The 20,712-nt window shown below is 28.7% G+C and overlaps 1 protein-coding gene across 1 annotated transcript in view; it reads right to left on the bottom strand.

The window, feature by feature from the left end:
- Fkbp14 (peptidyl-prolyl cis-trans isomerase Fkb14) overlaps positions 1 to 20,712 on the bottom strand; it is a 147,718-nt gene that overhangs the window by 21,078 nt on the left and 105,928 nt on the right. Inside the window, exon 2 of the mRNA XM_075374245.1 lies at positions 3,423 to 3,586. Coding sequence (XP_075230360.1) covers positions 3,423 to 3,586 — 164 coding nt within the window. The remainder of the gene's footprint in view (positions 1 to 3,422; positions 3,587 to 20,712) is intronic.

Here is a 20,712-nt window from a genome sequence, read left to right on the forward strand (position 1 = left end):
TAAAAATCCTTTTGCACATAAAAATGTAATCACAGCGTGCACTTCACAACTGGCGGAAGAAACCATTGTCGCAGTCATTGCGATCTGCATTCACCGTCAGGCAAACGATTACCTTATCAAAACAACTGCAGTGGCATCGTAAATGACCGATTGATGGCCCTGCATGTGTGAAACTGTGTTTAGACCTGCTAATATTTAAATAAGCCGACGGCCCTTACTTTATGAATATGGTTCGTATTTACTAAAAACACGATTAATTATTGGCATATTTATTAAGTGCGAGTATATGAGTACACTTGATAAAGTTACTCAAATGATGACAGGTCCTCGTAATAAAACTATTTTTTTTTTAATAAATAAAATTGTTTCCTTTACGAAGTTGAAGCTTTGTATTTAATTTTCTATTTCCAGAATAACAGTAAGTTCACCATTTTTAAAATCAGATAAATTTCAAGAAATAGTTTTTTTATGCAATAGTTATTTTTTAGACGTTCACTCGGTTTAATTGATTTTATTTGATTGAAAAGAATACAACATGGATTTAAATTAAAAAAATCTTTTAACATCTTTTTCTTACTTTTTCAGTTAGACAAGTGAAATTTGGTAGAATTTTTACATTTAGATGCTGTCACCAACCTGTGTGGAAATGCAGTATAAAAATTTGTTACACTTGAAAAAATTACATGCCCAACTGGGATTTGAACCTGGAACCTCCAGATAAAAGATGAAAATGCTATTACTTTATCTTGTAGATCAGCGAATTACTACATCAGTATATACCTAAGCATAAACATCTTTTGTGATATTTGGATTTAAAGCCTTATATTTACCTAAATATTTATTTTAATTTTTGTAAAAATATTCTTCTATTTATAGCTGAAATTTTACCATATTTTATAATTTAAAAATGTTTAATTTAGATTTATATATGCTATTTTATGATTAATAATTCCATTCTTTTTAATTTTTTAAAATTAATTTTTCATTCATATTTACTTAAAAATTACAAAAGCGTCATTTTAATAAATACATTTGATGATTTATCATCTGTTCATTTCATTTTATTTCTAAAAATTTTTAATAATTATTTTCATAGTGTTTGTCATTCTATTGTTAGCACTGAAGAAGCTGTATATTTTTATATGTAGCTCCTTTTCCCCATTCTGCATATAGAAAGTTCTGTATTTACATCCCCCCAAGGAGTAATCTTACAGCAAGACTTGTGAAGGATGTTCCTTTATTTCTTTACGGACAAAAGAATTAAGAGTTAAGTATAAAATTTAATTTATTCTTTGCACATCTGTCATATTATTATTGTTTCTTGTTCTGGGTAACTAGCTTCAGCATAAATCCAACAAAATGTTAAATTATGTTCTGTACTGCAATGTAATTCCTTTGGATTTATAGTCTCTTTTGTTTAATAATAATAAAAATTGAACAAAAAAATTTTCACAAATGGGGATTTTGATGTAAATGATTATTTATTTAAATCTAATTAAATAGTTGATTGAAGATTTAATGCAGTTTTCAAATTACTGAATTAAAATCATGAAGAGCGAGAACCATAATAATTTTAGCCTATTTATTAATTTTTAAGACTAAAAAAAAAGAGAAAGTTACTTATGTGAATGTTGGAGATTTTGGTAATACATTTAATAAATGTGAATATTAAATATTCACATAACATTTTTGATTTTATAAATAAAAAAAATAGTTGAAAAATAAGGCTTTTGAAATAAGAAGTGATTCACAATCTTCCATAATACTTAAACAAGTATTAAGTAGCTACAATATAATAAAAGATCAAATTATGGTACAGAAAGAAGGAAGACAAGACTTTAGACAATAGTATTTTAATTGATTATGAAAAAGTAATAAGAATCTTAAATAAGAGCTTGAGACAATGAGTAATAATTATACATGGATGAAAAATAAAAATGTGCACTCTTCACTAATGATATTGTTATTTTTATGGGAAGTGCAAATCATTTTGGAAAAACCAAATTTATTTTATTATGGAATTGAATGTACTGTACACTTATCCCAACCAAGGCAGTAAATTTATTCCAGTCAGAGTTAGTCTTTCTTTGGGTTAATATCCCCGTTATCTTCCAATCTATTTACTTATCTTTTATTACTTCTTCCTTGGATGAGTGCCATGGGAATTTGGTCATTACCACTCTGGTAACATTTGCAGCTTCATTGTTAATAGCACCTTCTAGTAGTTCACTATAGTAAAGTATCTGTCATTATTTTATTGGGATTAGTGTGATGATGAAATTTTGAACCTGTTAAATAACGAGGGCGCATTTTTCTGTCCAGCACTATTATTCAAAAAGCACTAGTAGATGAAGTACCTAAAGGATAAAGGTAGGCATCTCTGAAAACCAGCATAACTCAAATGAGCTTTCAAGTAGAAAATATTAGTATACCAGTAATGGAACATTACGATAGTGAAACATGGACATATGCGAAGCCAGAAAGCAGAAGAGGTGATGCTTTTGAAATCTGATTTTAAAGAATATTGAAAATTGGCAAAATGAAGTGTGAAATGAAAAGGTTGTAAGATGGAATTTTCTGATTAAAAAACAAGATTGGTAGGCCATTCATTAAAATGTACAGATTAAGTTAATTCAGTTTAAATTTTAGGTAAAAAAAATTAAAGTTGTTTATCTATAATCCAATAAATCTAGCAAATTATGTAGAGGTAAAAAAAATTAAAAAAGAAACGATTGGGAGTACTTTTTATGACAATTACTGACTGATAAATGTAGAATTTTTATGAATTTTATTATGTTTATAATTGCATTTGAATTATTTTAGTTTAACTGTTTTTAAGTTGCATATTATACATGGATAATAATGAAAAAAAGAAAATGGAAGTGTTGCAAAAAATGGGGGAGAATGTTTGAAAATTAGTTGGGTTATAGAACACAGAATGAATAGGTTTTATGATGACTTTTAGATGAAAGTTTGTAGCAGAAATTTTAAAAAGAATAAGAATGTTGTTTCATATACTGAGGCGTTCAGGATTAGTGAATTTTTAGAAAGAAGTATTGAAATTAAAGAGTAGAAGAGGATAATTATTAGAATATGAAGCATATAACTGAATATTTAGAATGAAAGAGGTATAGAGGCCAATGATGAGACAGAACTGAACGAATCCACTAGTGCTTCAAACTGAACCTTTTAAAATAAAATCATTAGATTGTTTCTTTCAAAATGTGTTTTTATACATTCAATTTTCATTAAATAATCTTAGTAATTTAACTTCTCTTACATTATAAAAAAAAAGTATGAAGCTTTCTTTATTCTGTAATAAATAACTAGTAAAAATGAAAAGTACTACAAAATTCATGAAATGAAGAAATAGAAGTGTTCTGTTTAAAAAAATTTCAGGTGAATAAAGTGAGTTAACACACCTCCTGGAATTACATTGCCAGCTCCTCTGTCGCCATACGCCATTTCCGGGGGAATTACCAATTTTCTCTTCTCTCCAACACACATATCTAATAATCCTTGATCCCAGCCTTTTATTACTTGTCCTACACCCAACTGGAATGTGAATGGTTGATCTCTGTCATGGCTGAAACAGAATAAAAGATAAATTTAATTATATTATAAACAATTACAAAATGAACATCAATTTTTTTCCATTTGCTTGCCTCAACTTTTGTTTAAAGATTACCATCTAATTATACAATTCTATAATATTATACACAGCAGGATTATATATATTTTTTTAATTCACTGTATACTAAAAATTAATGTATTTTAATCTAAAAGATCAGTGTGAGGTTCATTCACTATTTGCATATGTTACGAATTGGTCTTCCATATTAAAATGCTTTTATAAAAACCTATAAATAGTTGATGAGAATGGAAAAAGCTATTTTTTGTCTTAAAATTACATTTATTTGTGGTTGGTACTGTTGTTTCATACAGTAAATAGTATTAATTGTCAGAAACCTTTAAACGTAATGTAAAATTCTCTCTGACATGGGTATAATTCTTTTATAAGCTATAAAATTAATCTGATTCCATAAAAGTAATTTTTGTTGCACATCAGTGTGCAGATATTAAGTGAAAAAGATTAGATTAAATAATGTTTCATTCCAAGGCAATTCTCTTTATTAATTTATAACAAAATATACATTTTTAAAGTTTTAAACAGTTTTTTGTAAATATTTAAAGTACATTTTATTGTTTTATATATACCTGCAAAAATATGCACGTATGAACACATCTTGAAAAAAATAAACTTATTGAATTGTGTTTTTTTATACCAAGAATTTAACATGAGTAGTGTTTATTGTTAAGCATTAGTTGTATCTGCTCTTTTTACGGGTTGGACTGGAGGAGAAACGAAGAGGAAGTTATAAAACTATTACCACCTCACTGTTAGTACAATGCACTCACCGTAAAGACAATGCACTGTGTCTTCACAGTGTAGTCTTATTCTTGGTTATTAAACTTAGAATAATTATTATTACAATAATCAGATCTCTCTTGTAGCGCAAAGAAAACGTTTGTTTTTTCTAGTTTTTAATTGTTGCCTAAGTAATCTAATCTCCCCCTTGACTTTTCATAATATGTAATCAAATGAATTATATAAATATATTTATGTACAGTAAATAATATCAATTTGAGTGTTTTTTCTATGTAAATATCCATTTTTAAATGTTAAAAATGATTTCTATCTATGTAAACATAAAAAATCAGAATATCAAAACCCAAATCACCATGCATACAACATTGTGATTTATTTTTCTTTCTGCTTCAGTCCTAGCCGTGCTAAGAGATTTTTTAAATATCAATTTCTAAAGTGAAAAAATAAAGAGTAATTGAATGAATAATGGCAATTCCCCAATTTTCTATGCTCCCAGAAAACAGATATTATGTATTTTGTTTGGTAATTGTTAAGAAAGCATTTTGTCTAATAGACCTACGCATTGTGTAGCCTATAATTTCAAAACGCCATTCACTCACACTTTAATGTACTTCCTAAATGCTTGTGAAATTAAATTTTTTTTCCAACAGATCAATTCTCAGATTATTATGCTCAGTATATGAACCTTGATAACTCTCATGTAATTACCTGCACATATTCTCAATAATTATGTATATTTTTATTAGGATGGTTTAGTTGAAACCAATATGTAGGATGATTTATATTGCTTAAATTTTTGAGAACCATTAGAATATAAGAACTTTACACTATTTTACAGTATGTTTTTCCTTCAGTTGAACTTTTTAACTTACACCTAGAATACTTTCAATAATTCAGTTTTATATATATATTGTAGTAGTATATAATACTGTTTATTTATTTTAAATATGTTTGCAAAGAGTCCCAAATCAAACAGATGTAACAGTTGCCTTTCCTTTCTACCGTTATATGCTGTTGCTATAAAACGTTTTTCTGATTTGGTATTTCAACAAAATTAAATAATATCTAATTTTGGTAAACACTGAAGCATAATTCTTTGTTTAAATTGTGATTTTTTTCTGGTTATTTGCCTATGAAAAAAATTGTACTGTAGTAATCTTGTAACTGGTAAAACAAATTGCCAATACATTCTTTATTCTAATATCTTACAAAAGATCTTTCCTCAGTTATATCTGTTAATTTTTTTAAAATTGTAAACATGTAAATTTAAAAAGACAAACTCTTAGCAAAACACTGGTAATATGTTAGTAACTGAATATGTTTACTGTTTCACTAATAAAATTTTCATGTTTTACTTAATTTCTCTTTACTTGTGTAAGCCATTAAATTTAGTTGAAATTTTATTAAATTAATTTAAAATGAGTGCTCTAAATGTTATTCAGGAAAACCAGATATACATCTATTCTCCAATTCAAAGGACAGATACAAACAAAACATTAGAATAAACTTTTGCAAACCACCTTATAGAAATAGAACACACAAACATATTTTATAATAACAATCAGAGAAAATATTATCTGTAATATATAAAAGTCTTGAACTCAATATATTTTAATAAAGTCAGTATTGTCAATAATAATTTGACAATTATATAAATATTATCCAGTTTAAATATACATAATGTACACTATTAATGACAGAATTCATTTGTAATACCACTGATAATGAAAAATAATTTTAAACAGATTTTAAGAAAGAAAGTATATTTCAGGTTATTTTGAGTTTATAATCATCTTTCTTCTTTTATGTTAATTATAAAATTATGTAGACATAATTTTATTATTCTGATCTGTGAGATTTGGAATCTGAGCTGTTATGTAGAATTTTTTTTTAAAATCAGCAATAGGCTTTTAACTTTATTATAACATAAAACATTATTTTATTGTTCATATAAAAGGGATGGAATATAATGTGTTAAAGGAGGGGGGATTTTAGTTAGAGACTGTAACGGCTAACCTCATAACAGTTTGGTTTGATTATACAACTATCCAGGTTAATCTTAACATGTTATTTAGCTGAAGATGAATATTTTAGTACATCATTGGAGTGAGAATTAAGAGAGGTAGTACTCTAGAGAGGGGGGCATTTCCCCTCCTACTTTTCTCTTCACTTTACTTCACTAACCTTATGTCCCTCGGGCTGAAAACATTGCCTTGTCGCAAAATTGTTTCTACCCTTCTCCATTATAAAGAGGGACATATCTCTCTCATTCTTCTATTTTAGGGGGTAAATATGTTGGTAAAAAAAAAAGATAGAGATAGGATAAAAAAAGAAAAAGATAACTTATGAATATTTCAGTTTTCTTTCTCTCATCTTCTTTTTTATCTCTCTCACTCTCTCCCTCTCTCTATGTGTCAGATGTACATAATTCTAATAAAACATGCCTTTTCCAGGCTGGCACATCTGTTACTCAAATTAACGTTTATAAGAGTCATTTTTCTTTTTGTCTATTTTTTCTTTTATTACTTTTTAATATACAGTAAGGTATTATTATGACACTAACATGTCATCTGTGTGACTTTTTTCTGACACCTAGGTTTTTATAATTTTTCTCATCTCTACTTTTGTTAGCATTATTATTGTTATAAACCTTTTTTCACTACGCTAATTATCATACTTAAATTTGTTCTTAATTTCTGAAGTGTTTTTGTTTTTAATATTTGATGAATTGATAATTTTTTTATGTTAGTTGCTGTCTTTGCCTTTTTTGTTGTTTGTTTTTGTAAGAACCTTTTTTTATCATATACCAGAATGTTGAGATTTATTCAGTTGCATCTCAAGGATATGTGGAGGAAGAGAAAAATTAGCACCATAGAAAGATTACAAGGATACAAAGATAGGATGGATTAAATTGCAATATTCTTTAAAAATTAAATTGAATTCGTATTCTAATTGAAAAAAATAAATACAGTACTGCGGATGAGGCATAAGTCAATAGGCCTGACCTCACCCAGCTGACTGAACTGTGTTTATGCGATATCGTAACTATTTGCAGGCTAATAGCATGTACTAAATCCTATACATATTTAACTTAATCTTATGTATTATTAACTTAAACATAATATTGAAAGTTTTCTTCTCACATTGTTTTATAAACAAACTAAAGATATTTAATATGATACCAATATTTTGCTATAACAGGTATAGTTTGTTTAGTGTTAGCAATTAATCCATTAAAATTATTTTATATAATCAATTACTATTTTTATACTTCTATTCTATGTGATATCAGGGTGTAAACAAAAATGAATGGGCGCTAACCAGTGTGCATGACTTTTTTAAAAATTAATTTTATGTGTAAATAAATTGGGTATAAAAAATTTTGATAATCTTAAGTAATTAAATTAGTTTTTTTTTTTTTTAGATTTAATATTAGCTGATATAAATACAACAAAAAAATATAAATTACAAGAAAAAGTTGTTAAAATCATTGTAACAAAAAGCTGTGCGTGACTATAGATTTTTTGAATTAGACTTCAGAGGCAGGAAATTGTAATAAAAATGTTTACATAAATGGGCATCAATAAGGTAACAACAATCACAGATAAGGAATGAAGCCACATTTATATTTTTAGATAAGAGTTTAATGATATTGCTACTTTGTATTTTTTGCTCAGTTTATATGTATTTCTCAATTATTGGATGTTTTTAGATAAAATATGTTTTTAAATATTTAACTCTCAACCTTGTTATGAAGGATTGCCAGTGTTTTAGGATCAGATATGTTAAGTGCATAACTAATTATCCTATCATATACTAGTGCATATTTTTACATTTATAAACAACTTAAAAGAGATCTATTGTAAGGATTGAATTTAAGATACAAAACAGAATGGGGTTCATTAATTTGTTGCTTTATACTGTTAGTTATTTTCTTTCTTGTGACTAAATTAGTTGTGCTAATAAAATTGGTAACAATGTTCATAATGCTGTCAGTTCCTAGAGGGGACAGAATGTAGGTATCAGCTTAGGTAAAAATCATCTGATTTCTCTGAAAATATACAGAGTTTATTTGGCTCAGGGAAAAAGCTAATGGGAAACCAATATATTCTTAGTTTTTTCTAGTAATCTGGACAAGAGTTACTGATAGTTTTTAAGAATGGACTACACTGTACACAGAAGTGACTTTAACTCATGTCAGTTAAATTGAACTGTTATAGATTATGGTAATTATAAAAAAATGAAAAAATTCAAACAGATTTTAACTTCTCGTTACCGGCCAATACAGGACCAGGTTTAATAGTTAATCCCTGGCTGATTTCCTTTTCTTGCAACCATTTTTTTTATTGCTACACTCTCTGGTTTCTTTCTGAAAACTTTCACAGACTTGGATCTTCTTCCTAAATGTATCTCTACTCCTTATATCTACCGGTTAACATTTATTTATTGTATTCAAATTAATCTGATGATCTCTGATCAATTCCCAGTAATAGGAAGGAATTATTTTACCTGTTATTTTTATTATTAATTTTTGATTTATATTATATGCATCCTGTTAATTACATCCTGATATTAATGATTCTTATTCAAAGAATAATCATTTCTACAATTGTCAAAAGTATACATGTTGAGAATTTTGTAGCGTCTATTAAATGAAAATTGTTTTTTCTGTATCAAATAATCTCCCTTAAAAGTTATAAATTCATAACAAACATGATGGTAAATTACTAATAAAGCTGTTGTAAGTATTATTAATGATTTTTAAGACGTTCTCATTCTTGTAAGTACTGAATTTTGATATGCAATCTGTTACATTAGTTAAATATGTTGCAGTATGGACTGAGAATGATGATTCCATGATAAAAATTGTTTGTAGGATGAAATTTGAATGCTATTCAATCTAAATTGTGGGTTCTAGAAAAAAAAGAATGCATTAATGCGGTTTACTTATACTAAGTTAATGTTTCTATTGGTCTCCTTACTGTATACATATTTTATTCCATTTTATTACATATTGTGCCTAAAAACATATTCTCTTTTAGTTGTTTGTTTGTGAGTGAGTGTGTGTGTGTGTGTTTATATATACCTCCTGCATGTTTAATGATCACAACATTAATCATTTTTCATTATGACTATTGGTTTGGTATTAAGATAACAAAAATAGTTTTTTATGGGTGATGTTACTGCGAGATAAATCCATTAATCTGTTTTATGTTGGTATCATAAAATTTCCATTACATATCTCAACAAAATATTTATATTCTTGTAAGTAAAATTTTATGCTCATCATAATATGAAAGTAGTATTACTGGTGTAAAAAATAATTTTACCAGATTTTTTTTATCTATCGTAAAATCTTTTGGTATCCATTTATATGTACAATAATATTTTTATGTAATATTTTACATTTTGTTAATTAACTATCTATTACTTTTTACCTGAGGCCTATAGCCTTACCTAAATTCAGTTAATTTTCATTTTAAACAAAAAAAATTATAATTAATCTGAAAAATTAAGTGCTTGTTCCCTTATTTTGAATTCTGCATTACATTTTACGTTTTTAATTAACCACTATTATTTACCGCTTTACAATTTATAAATTCTATCATTATTTGAGACTTCTTTGAATACCTCCTTCATTCTCTCCCATATCTTCTTCAATATGTTGTGTGTAGGAGCAGTACACCATAAATTTGAAATAAATTCATTAATTCTAAATTCTACTTTCCAGCTGTTAAATGGTCAGCTGTTTTTATTTTAAAATCCGTGTGATATCACTTAAATATGTTTCTCAACTGTTTTTCATCAGTAGTTCTCAATAAATGATCTACCCAACTCCACTTTCTTTCGATGAGAAGTCTGCTTTCATCATCTAACAATGCTACTCGTCTTACCCAACAGTTTGAATTTTTTATCTATTCTTGTAATCTTCAGTACGATTTAGGCCATGCCTTTGACTACCATCCCCATTCAATTTATTATCTTATCAGTCAGTTCCGTTTTCATTCCACACAGCAATATCGGCAGGACAATAACATTCCAAAATTCCCTTTTCATAAGTCACCTCCATAATCGATCAAAATTTGGTTTAATATTTATTAATCAGTTTCTAACTTAGCATTATTCTTCTTGGTATTTCCTCCTTGTAACCCGATAATGAAATCAGCTTCTACTAGTACATAAAATTTTTAAAATTTTCCATTTTTTTTATCCGTTTTAAAATTTTCTTCATTAGTATAACTAAGAATTTTAGTTTTGTTTTTCTTATTTAAAAAATCTAAAATAAATTATTTCTATTACTATCACCCTATTATGAATTTTATTTAAATCTATGGCCCAAAATATGCAAGATATTACATTACAATTTACTGATTTATACAAAAACCATAATTACAAAGTTGTAAACGTAACACAGTGTAATGGTAACATATACAAATTGTACACTTATTTAGTAAAAACAAAGAGATAATGTAATAAAATTGAAGAAGAAATGAATGCACACTTACTTATACATTTAATATTAGATGATTAAAAATAAACTCAGATGACAAGGTTAACTAGATTTTATCGGCTGCCATTTTAAAAATATTTATCAGATGATTTGTCAAGATCTTATTACAATTTATAATATAGAATATTAAATTGACCATAAACAGTGAAAAAAGAATTTAAAAAAAAAATATTGTAATAGTAAGTTCATATACGTTTTTATTTATTTTGAATAATTAATTTTGTTTTTAAATATTTACCAATATTGAAATGAAATGATTCTTATTTTAGTTTTAAATTTTAATGTAGTATTATTTTTACAATTGAGGAAATTGTTCTAATCAGTTTTTCAGGTCAAAAATCTTACAAAATCATCTATCGATTAAAAGAAAAAACCTTAATTTAAATTCCAAGAAATTCAGTAAGACTTTATTTTACCCTTGGAAAAAAGAAATCGGTGCAAATTTTTAACAAGCAATAATTAAAAAATTAAGTGTTTCTGGTCTTATGTTGATAAAACTTTTTTCTTTATTTTCACTTGTAGGACGTCATGAAATTCTTTTTGTTTCTTCTTGTAGATCTAACAGAACTGCTAACTACGTGTGTAGACAGACTCTCAATAACTTACAGAGATAGGAACATGCAAAAAGAAATTTCTAGATTACTTGAAAACTGCCTTTTTTCATTTAGAATTTATAAGAAATTTCCATTTTTGACGATCTCAGAATTAGAGGATGTGTTCGTATCATTCCCTTAGAAAAAAAAGAAGGCTCTTGTTCGTGTCAAAAATCTTTAAACTAACATAAGTTAGGTGCCGACCTCCGTGGTGCAAGTGGTAGCGTCTCGGTCTTTCACCCGGAGGTCCCCCGTTCAAATCCCCTGTCAGGTACGGCATTTTCACGCGCTACAAATACTGTCATTCATCTCATCCTCTGAAGTAAATATCTAACGGTGGACCCGGAGGTGAATTGAAAAATAAATTTTTTTACCAAAATCATTTAAATTTAGCCTTATATTTTTTGTTTATAATTTTTGGGAGCAAGACAGACAGTTGCTATGCACATCAATATTATTAATTATTATCAATAATAATGATGTGATAATTTTTTTTACGCTTTGTATAATATTAATGAAAGTAATTTATTAAGTAACATAACGAGCATATTTTTAGATTAGTTTAAAACCAGTACATCGTTTTTTTAATTGAACTGTTTTATCAGCAGATAGAACGTATTTTCCATAGAAGTAAAATAATTGTTTAATTAAATTTATTAATCCATATTAAAGCCTACTAGTCGATATTATATAGTAGGTTTAATTATATCGCGTGTAATTTATTATAAAAGTTTAAGGTTGAAGATGACGTGGAGGTCGAATAAAGGACCGGTTGAACCAAGGGCGTTTAAGTTGTTATGTTACGAACAGGAAAGTAATAAGATGTATGTACTGTCCGTCTTTCTGTCTTTCTCTAATCGCTTTCTGAAGAAAGTTGTTTTCGTCTGGTGAAATTTCTTTAGTGGGTCTTCGGTATGTAGACGTGGTCTGTGAAAGCCACTAGATTTCATTTATATAATATTAAGTACGTTAGCATATCGTATTCAAATTGATTATCGTGAATCGTGTTAGATTTATTAAAGCGATAATCTATTATTAGCTCTTATCTGATGAAAAAAACCTTCTGTTTTCATTAAAATTATTATTACAAGTGTGTTTTTTCTTTTCTTTCTTTTTTGTGAAAGCATAAAAAATAATTTATAGTGCGATTGTTATAATAAAACAGTTATAGTTACTAGATGATGTCCTTGTATATAAAAAAAATCTGTTCATTGTTTAGAAGAAGGACATAAGGACATTACGCAATTTCCCATCCCAAAAGGTTGACATTTGATAAACAACTAACTATAATATTATGTTAAATATTTAATACCACAGTGTTATATACAGTATTTGATAAATTACTACAGTATTAGGAAAAAACGAAATTTTCTGTTAGAAGATAACCATTAACGTTTAGAATTTCTAATTAAAAAAATATATTTTTAAATATTAAATATTTTAAAATGAATTTAAATTGTTATTAAATTTTCTTAAATTCCGTTCGTAAATGATTTTTTTGTTGTTTAGCAATTAATTTAGGAGACGCAGGTAAATATGTTTCTGAATTTTTAATAAATTAAATATTTTTCCGACCTGAATAAAATATTTATTTGTTTATTTATCGTAGTATGGAAGAGTCTTGTCTATTTATTACCGAACTCATTTTTATCCAAGTTTCCACGGGTCAGAATTTGATCTAAATTCATTTTTAACGGTATATTCCACTTATGCCCACCGTTAGATTATATACTTAGAAATCTTTGTAAAAAAATTTAGTTTTGACTCGCCATTTTATAATACAGTCAATTCCCGAATATCCGTAATAATAACCGGGAAGAGGATCCAAAATCATAGTAAAATCGCGGTTGATCCAAAAATAGTATTAAATAAAATAATATGCGTTAAATGATCTAATACTGTTCTGCAGTACAGTATTTACAAGCACTGTAAATACAAGGTAAGGTATAACTGTAAATAATAAAATAAAATACTGTACACTACACTATTACTACCTGGTATACCTGGTAAAAGTAACATCAAACATCCAGAAGTTTAAGCAAAATACCTGTTAACATATAACAAATTTTCACCGTCACTATTACTGTACGTAAATAGTAGAGTTTGTACTACATATTGCATTAACAAACGCTTATTAAAACTACAGTAGCTAACGAGAAAAAAAATATCTGGACATTAAAAAAAATTTTACTCTTTCAGATATCTTTCTTTTTTTTTTTTAACAAGACAAGACTGTTGTTTCAGTGACTGAAAACACTCTCTTTTAATTGAATTTCGTAGTTTGCGTAGTGTATAATATGGCACAATGAACTATCATCATATTATATCCACAATGAATTACAGTACAGCATTATCTTGTACAAAACAAGCACACGTTCAAGCAGGAAATGAATGGAGTAGCACCTGTCGCGGAACGACGAACAGATTTTAAATCTAGCTTTTTTATAGGTTTTTAAAATATTTTTTTCCGAAAAGCATCGCGGTTAAACCGACTGTATAGGTAGTCAAACCATTGGAGTTTTCTCCGTTGAAATTTCATCCAAATATTTTTTAATACGTTCAACTAACCCGACTGTTATTGTCGCATTAACAATTACAATTAGACGCGGATTAATCCCAAATAAGTTGACGACTGAGTTTGCTAGCAGAGTCTTATACATGTTTTATTTAACCGTCGCAATATATATGCGCCATAACATTTCTTTATTCTTCGGTATAAGTTCTCCTGTAAAGAAATGAAAAGAAAAGATGAGTTTGCATTGAGTAGACGCGACGCAATCTACGGTTTAATGGAGTGAAGACGCGTTAAAATTTAACTATACGTATAATTTAGCTTATATTTTGTTTTTGTTATGTTAAAACTGCTGTCGTGCTAGGAAAAGTTACATGAAGGTATTAGAGAGTGGTTAGATTGGTATAGTATGCAAGTTCGTAAATCCGCCCAAATTACAACTACTGCAACATATAAAACAGAGCTTTGTCGTGTTCATGTATGTAAAATGCCGGGAGCCAAAATGGGCGTATACAGAGACACGTTAATATCGAAATTTATAGATAAGTAGGTTGTTCTGATCTCTTTACCCTTGCGAGATAGGAAATAAAAGAAAACATACACCGATAAACATTTTGTACGAGTCCGTCGAATAATGAGATGTAATTTTTAATTGACTATCATTCGTTCGGTCTCAGTGTTTTTTTTTTTAAACAGGTGTATTTTGATAGAGATAAACCGATTATTTGACACCTTACACTCACTTGTATGTATCGTTTCCTGGGGGCGATTAGCGTATAACCTCACCCATATATCATTATTTTAGGAACGCCAATCTGCAATTTATTGTAGATAATTAGTTATGCATTCCGTTGCGTTCCGCAAAATTAATTTTCTGATATAAGCTCGTGCGTTTCTGAAGTTTTTTTTTTAATCCGTCGTAATATGTCTCCAAAAGGTAATTTTACTGACACTGTTAAGTATTTATACATTTTAAGTGACTATGTCGTTATATACATTTTTAATATCTCCGTGAATAAATTATAAATAAACGAATAGGATTTACCGGCCCAGACGGGAATTTCTCTCCGTCATGGATATTTTTGAAACTCGCTTATCTGACAGTGAGTGGTGAAGGTAACAGTAATTAAATAATTTACACCTCTGTGCGTTATCGTCCAGGAACGGAAGTATTTCTCTTTGTTTTACGCCAAGCTGCATTATAAAAGTTTTTCTGTACAATTAACATAAAACTTTTTTTTGTGATACATGGTGACGTCCTCGTAATTTTCTTCTGTATACGTACACATGCACGCTTGAGAACTAATAATTTCCTACAGTAGTATAATTAATTGTTAAATAATTTACTCTGTAAATAACAATAGATATCAAGTTATATACTAAAAAATAAAAAAATAACAAATACTGTTATTATTCAAAATTGTTATGGCCTTGTCATTAGGTAAAAGCGGTTTTTGATATAAACGCAGGTAGAATTCTTCATCTGAAGATAACAAAAGAGTTACGGTTTGCTGCGATCCGCATTCTTTGTTTTCACATCTCTCGCGTGCGTTTACTTTTTTCTTTGCTTTACATGTTCTGACTTTCGTCTATTAAATTTCTTCTGTGTAGGATCTTACTGTTGATTCACAGGTGGGCAACAAAGGGAACCCAGTACGGGTTCCCTTGTTGTTTTTGTCTAATTTTTACGCGTAAATTTCCTTTAGAAATATACGAGTAAAAACCTTTTCTTATTCAGGTATAACCTTGTTAAGAAATTTAATTTTGGTTTGAAATATCTTTATAAAATTTTTCTCACAGAATTGGAAGTTTATAAAAAAATAACACTGAGAATATGCTGTTAATTAAAAACATTAATTTAAGGAGTGTATAATGAAATATATTGGTTAGACGGAAGGGGGAGGAAAGACTGTGACAAATGAGTAACGAATTCCTACCAATTGAGAAGAAAGTAGTAGAAAATATAATAATGGGAGGAATCCAGAAAGGGGGCTAAAAGGGTTCCTTTTAGCCCCCTTTCAAAGGTAACTGGTCAGTTTAAAAATCGTCTTTTGTAATGCTGCCCAGACACACGTAAAGAAATGTTCCGTGAGAAGAGTTACCGGACCCAGGGTAGGAATGCATGGAAATGAAAGGGCTCGGTCGGTAGTTCTCAAGCTTCGAGTTGGGTCTGCTCCTGCAGGTAAAGAAGATACGAGTATAAATATTCCGGGGAACACCAGTTGAAATCAGTTGTGCAAAATCAATCTAAGCGAGACGTTATAATGCCAGACTAGTGTGGTTAAAAGTGTTAAGAGACTAGCGGAATGTCTTCTGTTAATGGGACTGAATTCTGCTTATCATTATTTATCTGCCGTTAAATAAATCCTGACGATTACTTTAAATTATGTTTTGTATGTAATTTGTTATTATTATTATTGTTCGCTGTTGTCATTATTATTATTCTGATTATTATTTGTGGTTGTGATTACTATTTTTATTTGTTTTATTGTTGTCGTTTACTATTATTGCTATTGTTATTATTATTATTGATTTGTCCTGTTTTACTTATGTTTTTAAACCATTAAATTGTAATTATATAGACGTTTTAAACTGTCAATCTCTCGACATCCTGATCGAGCCGCGGGCACCGTTAATATATATATATATATAAAATATTTTTAATTTTAAAAAGAGTTATCCTCCTTTTTTGATAATATAAATAAAGATAATACTTTCATGTGCTTTGTATTAAAAATGATTTACTTTATATTTCCTACTGTTTGGAATATTACATTAGAGTGCGGTAGAATAGGTTTATCTAACAAAAAGGAAGTAACATTATCTTTGATTGTAATAAAGATCTCTCGGCCCTGTACTAATCCTACGAACCATTAAGGTAATATATGTCCTTTTAGATGTACCTACGTATATATGAATGTGTTCACTGAACCGTATAATATATGTGCCAGTAAACCGTAATTGTACTGTTCATCTGTATGCCATTGAGTTACTTTGAATGTTAATTGACCTGTCTATGCCCAGCCCTTGAATCGGTTCATCGAGTGCCGCAGCTGTTCTTGCAATAACTGACTTTATTGTGTGTGTGTGTGGGTGTCGTATCAGTTTATTTGCCAGTTTGATTCAGTGGAAATGTATTAAACATAAACAAATAAATGTTATATTCAGCTATCTGAAAATATGATTTAATTGAAAGAACTTACTTATAATCTGTTTATTTATTATTTTGTATAAAAACCAGCCGTGCTTATAAAATTAATTTAACTTTTTCCTCAATAAACTTATACAGTAAAACCTGTGGAAAATTTTTATTTGAATAATTGGACTTTTTAAGAGTAATTTTGATTAATATAATTATGTCCGTTTACACTAATTTGTTTTATATCGTTTCTTGTGATACTGTAAAAAAAAAACTTTTAAAATATTAGTATAAAATCACATATATCTCCGATAAATTTAAAAAAAAAATTTTAAATCTATATAAAGAGGTGAATAGATCTCTTTAAATGTTTTCTTCTTAAAAAATATACGTATTCCGCGGAACCTTCCAAATTGTATTATACGAACAATCTTTAATATGAGACCTAAAATTTATATTTAATAATATTTTTTCTTTATGTACGAGTACAGATATCTGTATAAGTGCTGATTACTTGATAACCCGTACGGAACTATTTTTTTTATATAATGGCGGCTGATTATTTTAATTTTAATTCCATAAGTTTTAAATTTAATATTTGGGTGACTCTTACCGTTTAGTTTCGTATATTTGTGCGGGTGATTATATGAGGGAACAATCTGCGTTAAAAAGTTAGCGGATGAGTAAAAGATATTTTTATCATTTTGTCCAGATTAATCTGTTTAAAATAGGTAGTAGGAATCTTGTAGGTGTACGACCAGATGATGACATAACGTGCGAAAATCAAGCTTCTTTTTATTTCACCGTTTTATTTAACTTCATTTTGAAAACATCGATAAACAAATGGTATTAATAACAGCAATCGAAAGAATGTACGTGTAATGATAACGATATTATTTAATTCAAACCAATGTTTTTCGGTTTGCTTTACGTGTAGTAGCAGAATTGTAATGGAAATTTCAACAGTTACCACCGCCAGTTTGTATTATTTCAGTTATATTCATTTGTATTATCTATGTTACAAGTTCATGCTGCGGTGTGAAGTTAAGAATTACTCTTTATACTTCATCCGACTACTGGTCGCTCTGTGGTAGTTTCTTCAATATTGTTTTCACTGTATTTTTATAAGATACGTATTATCGTACCATTTCTTTTAAAACTAACGGACTAGATGAGATCGTATAAATAGATTTTTATTATGCTTTGTGTTGTATTTGACCGCCTCAATGAGACTCACACGCGGTAAGTCAGGCGAGAAGAAAAAAGAAAACGAGCAAAAATATTCCATCTCATACTTTGAGATAGACATTTATAAGACTAGAAAAGGAGTCCATCCTCATTCCTCATTCCTGCTTTTTCTAGCCGATCGAAACTTACGAGAACGATAGGTTGCTATCAGACGACCTATACACCTCTCGTCACGTACAAATCGACAGAACTAGCGACTCTTCTAGTAGGAGGTCCTATGATCCAGTGACCCAGCGACCCAGCGGTCACCCAGCGGTTCTGGAATTGTAATGGCTTTCAGAGTATGAAACGAAAGGAAATTGAGTTCAGAGAATGATTGTGCAGTGATGCGACATTTTTAATGGACTCCTAGCATTTCCAAAAAAAAAAAATGCGCGTTAGATAGATGTTTCTAGAGCTATGATCTAGAAAGTTCGGAACGCAATTTCAGTACATTAAATAATTATGAAAATCCGTCGCGATAAAACACATAACAGCCATTAATCATGAAGGATACAGCGGCAAGGTACAAAGTTCAGCTTTTGCAAGCTATAGTGGGGTAATGCATCTCCGAAGATGCACTTGTGTTCTATTTCATTTGGTGAATGACCACCGTGCTTCGGACAAATACCCTGATTTAAACAGATTTTATGTATTGTTGATTTCATTCATAGCTTATCTCATCAGCATTATTTCAATTGTTTACCTCTTTTTAATTTAAAAATTTTTATTAGAAAATATTTTTAACAACCCCCAGTCTAATATTAGTCGGGTGAATGCTTAGAATCACCGTAGATCGGTTTTATTAGATTGACTCCGGTAATGTCCTTATTATCGGTCACTATTCGAGTTCAGTTTAATACTCAGGAATCGTTCTGAAAATAGATATCAGATTTGGAAAAAATTACCAATGCGGTGACAACAATCAACTTGGCCGTCAGTGGATTAACTTATCAGCGCTTGTAATTTCGAAAACCTGCATGGGAACTGGTCCAAAAGCTTATAAAGGATGATTTTTATGTCAAACAACAATGTCAGATCTTGTAGGAGAAAATTATGGCGATAGAAGCGGTCTTTACTAGGTTCTGAAACTTAGAAGTTTCGACTTCGAAATCAGCAGATTTGCGAAGACGCGTTCACCACTAGACCAACCAGTCAGTCCTATGCAATTGTCTACAAAGACAATTTTAGCGCAGCCTTAATCACGTATGAACTGAACGTAGTAAATGTTATTACTTTTTGAACAAATGGGTTATTTCATATACGGCTGGTTGTGAGTGTGTTAATTAAGCCAATCCAAACTGTTGAACGTCTAATTAAGGTACTGTCTACAGCGAGCATGCAAGGGAGATCCACAATATGTTTATCGTACTACTCCATCTGGAGTCGAATGGATGAAAAAAATTAGATGTCAATTTTTAGCACTACTGAAATCTGTTGTAACTATATAAATATAATATATATATTTTCCTGTTATAATTGTTTGAATGTTTAGTTTTAATATTTTGGACAGAATACCATATGATAACTAAATCATATTTGGTGCTATAATTTTCTATTTTTCATATGTTTTACGTCAGTATTATCTTTGAAGAAGAAAGTTGATAATCGAAATTAGATCCAATTAAACGAAGTCAGATTAAAATTGAAAATTTTGATTATTAATGTTGCAATAATCGCTGCACTTTCGTATTATTATCGTTAGTATAATTTAATTACGATACTTATAACATTTTTTAATTCTTCATTTTACGTATAATAATATTAATTGCATTATCTCAATGCATATATATTATCTTAAAATTAATTTTAGCTTATTTTACTTTGATATTGAATAACAAAACTTGTAAGTTAACTGAATATATCAAAGTTTAATTGAAACCATGATTTAGAAGAGGAAATCTATTCAAAACGATTTCACAAATTGAAGGTACCATTTAAGTTTAGTCATTTTCTTTGAAGATAATACTGCTTTAAATTCCAAAACTAATCATTCTGTCGGAGTTATGTCTTAATTATAATATAAAATAAAATTAACCTGGAATGTTGTCCTTATATTTCTCTTTATTAAATTCCAGTTTAATTAAATAGATTTAAATATTTTTTAAATTTATTTTTGTTTATAGTTTGATTTGATTTTAAATGTTACTGATATTTTTTCCCCTTAATTAAATAAATATTTATTATTATTATATATTGACCTACATTTTTTTCAAAACCGTTGATGCATTTTATCAGTAAAAGAAAGAGAGCGTGTCTCCTCTGCATTCGTACGCTCGCGGGTATCGGCATAAAAACGTACAATTTTTACTTGTTCGCAAATTGAAATCTATCACGTCT

This window comes from Lycorma delicatula, chromosome 8 (genome assembly GCF_047948215.1).
Source record: "Lycorma delicatula isolate Av1 chromosome 8, ASM4794821v1, whole genome shotgun sequence".
Lineage (NCBI taxonomy): Eukaryota > Metazoa > Arthropoda > Insecta > Hemiptera > Fulgoridae > Lycorma > Lycorma delicatula.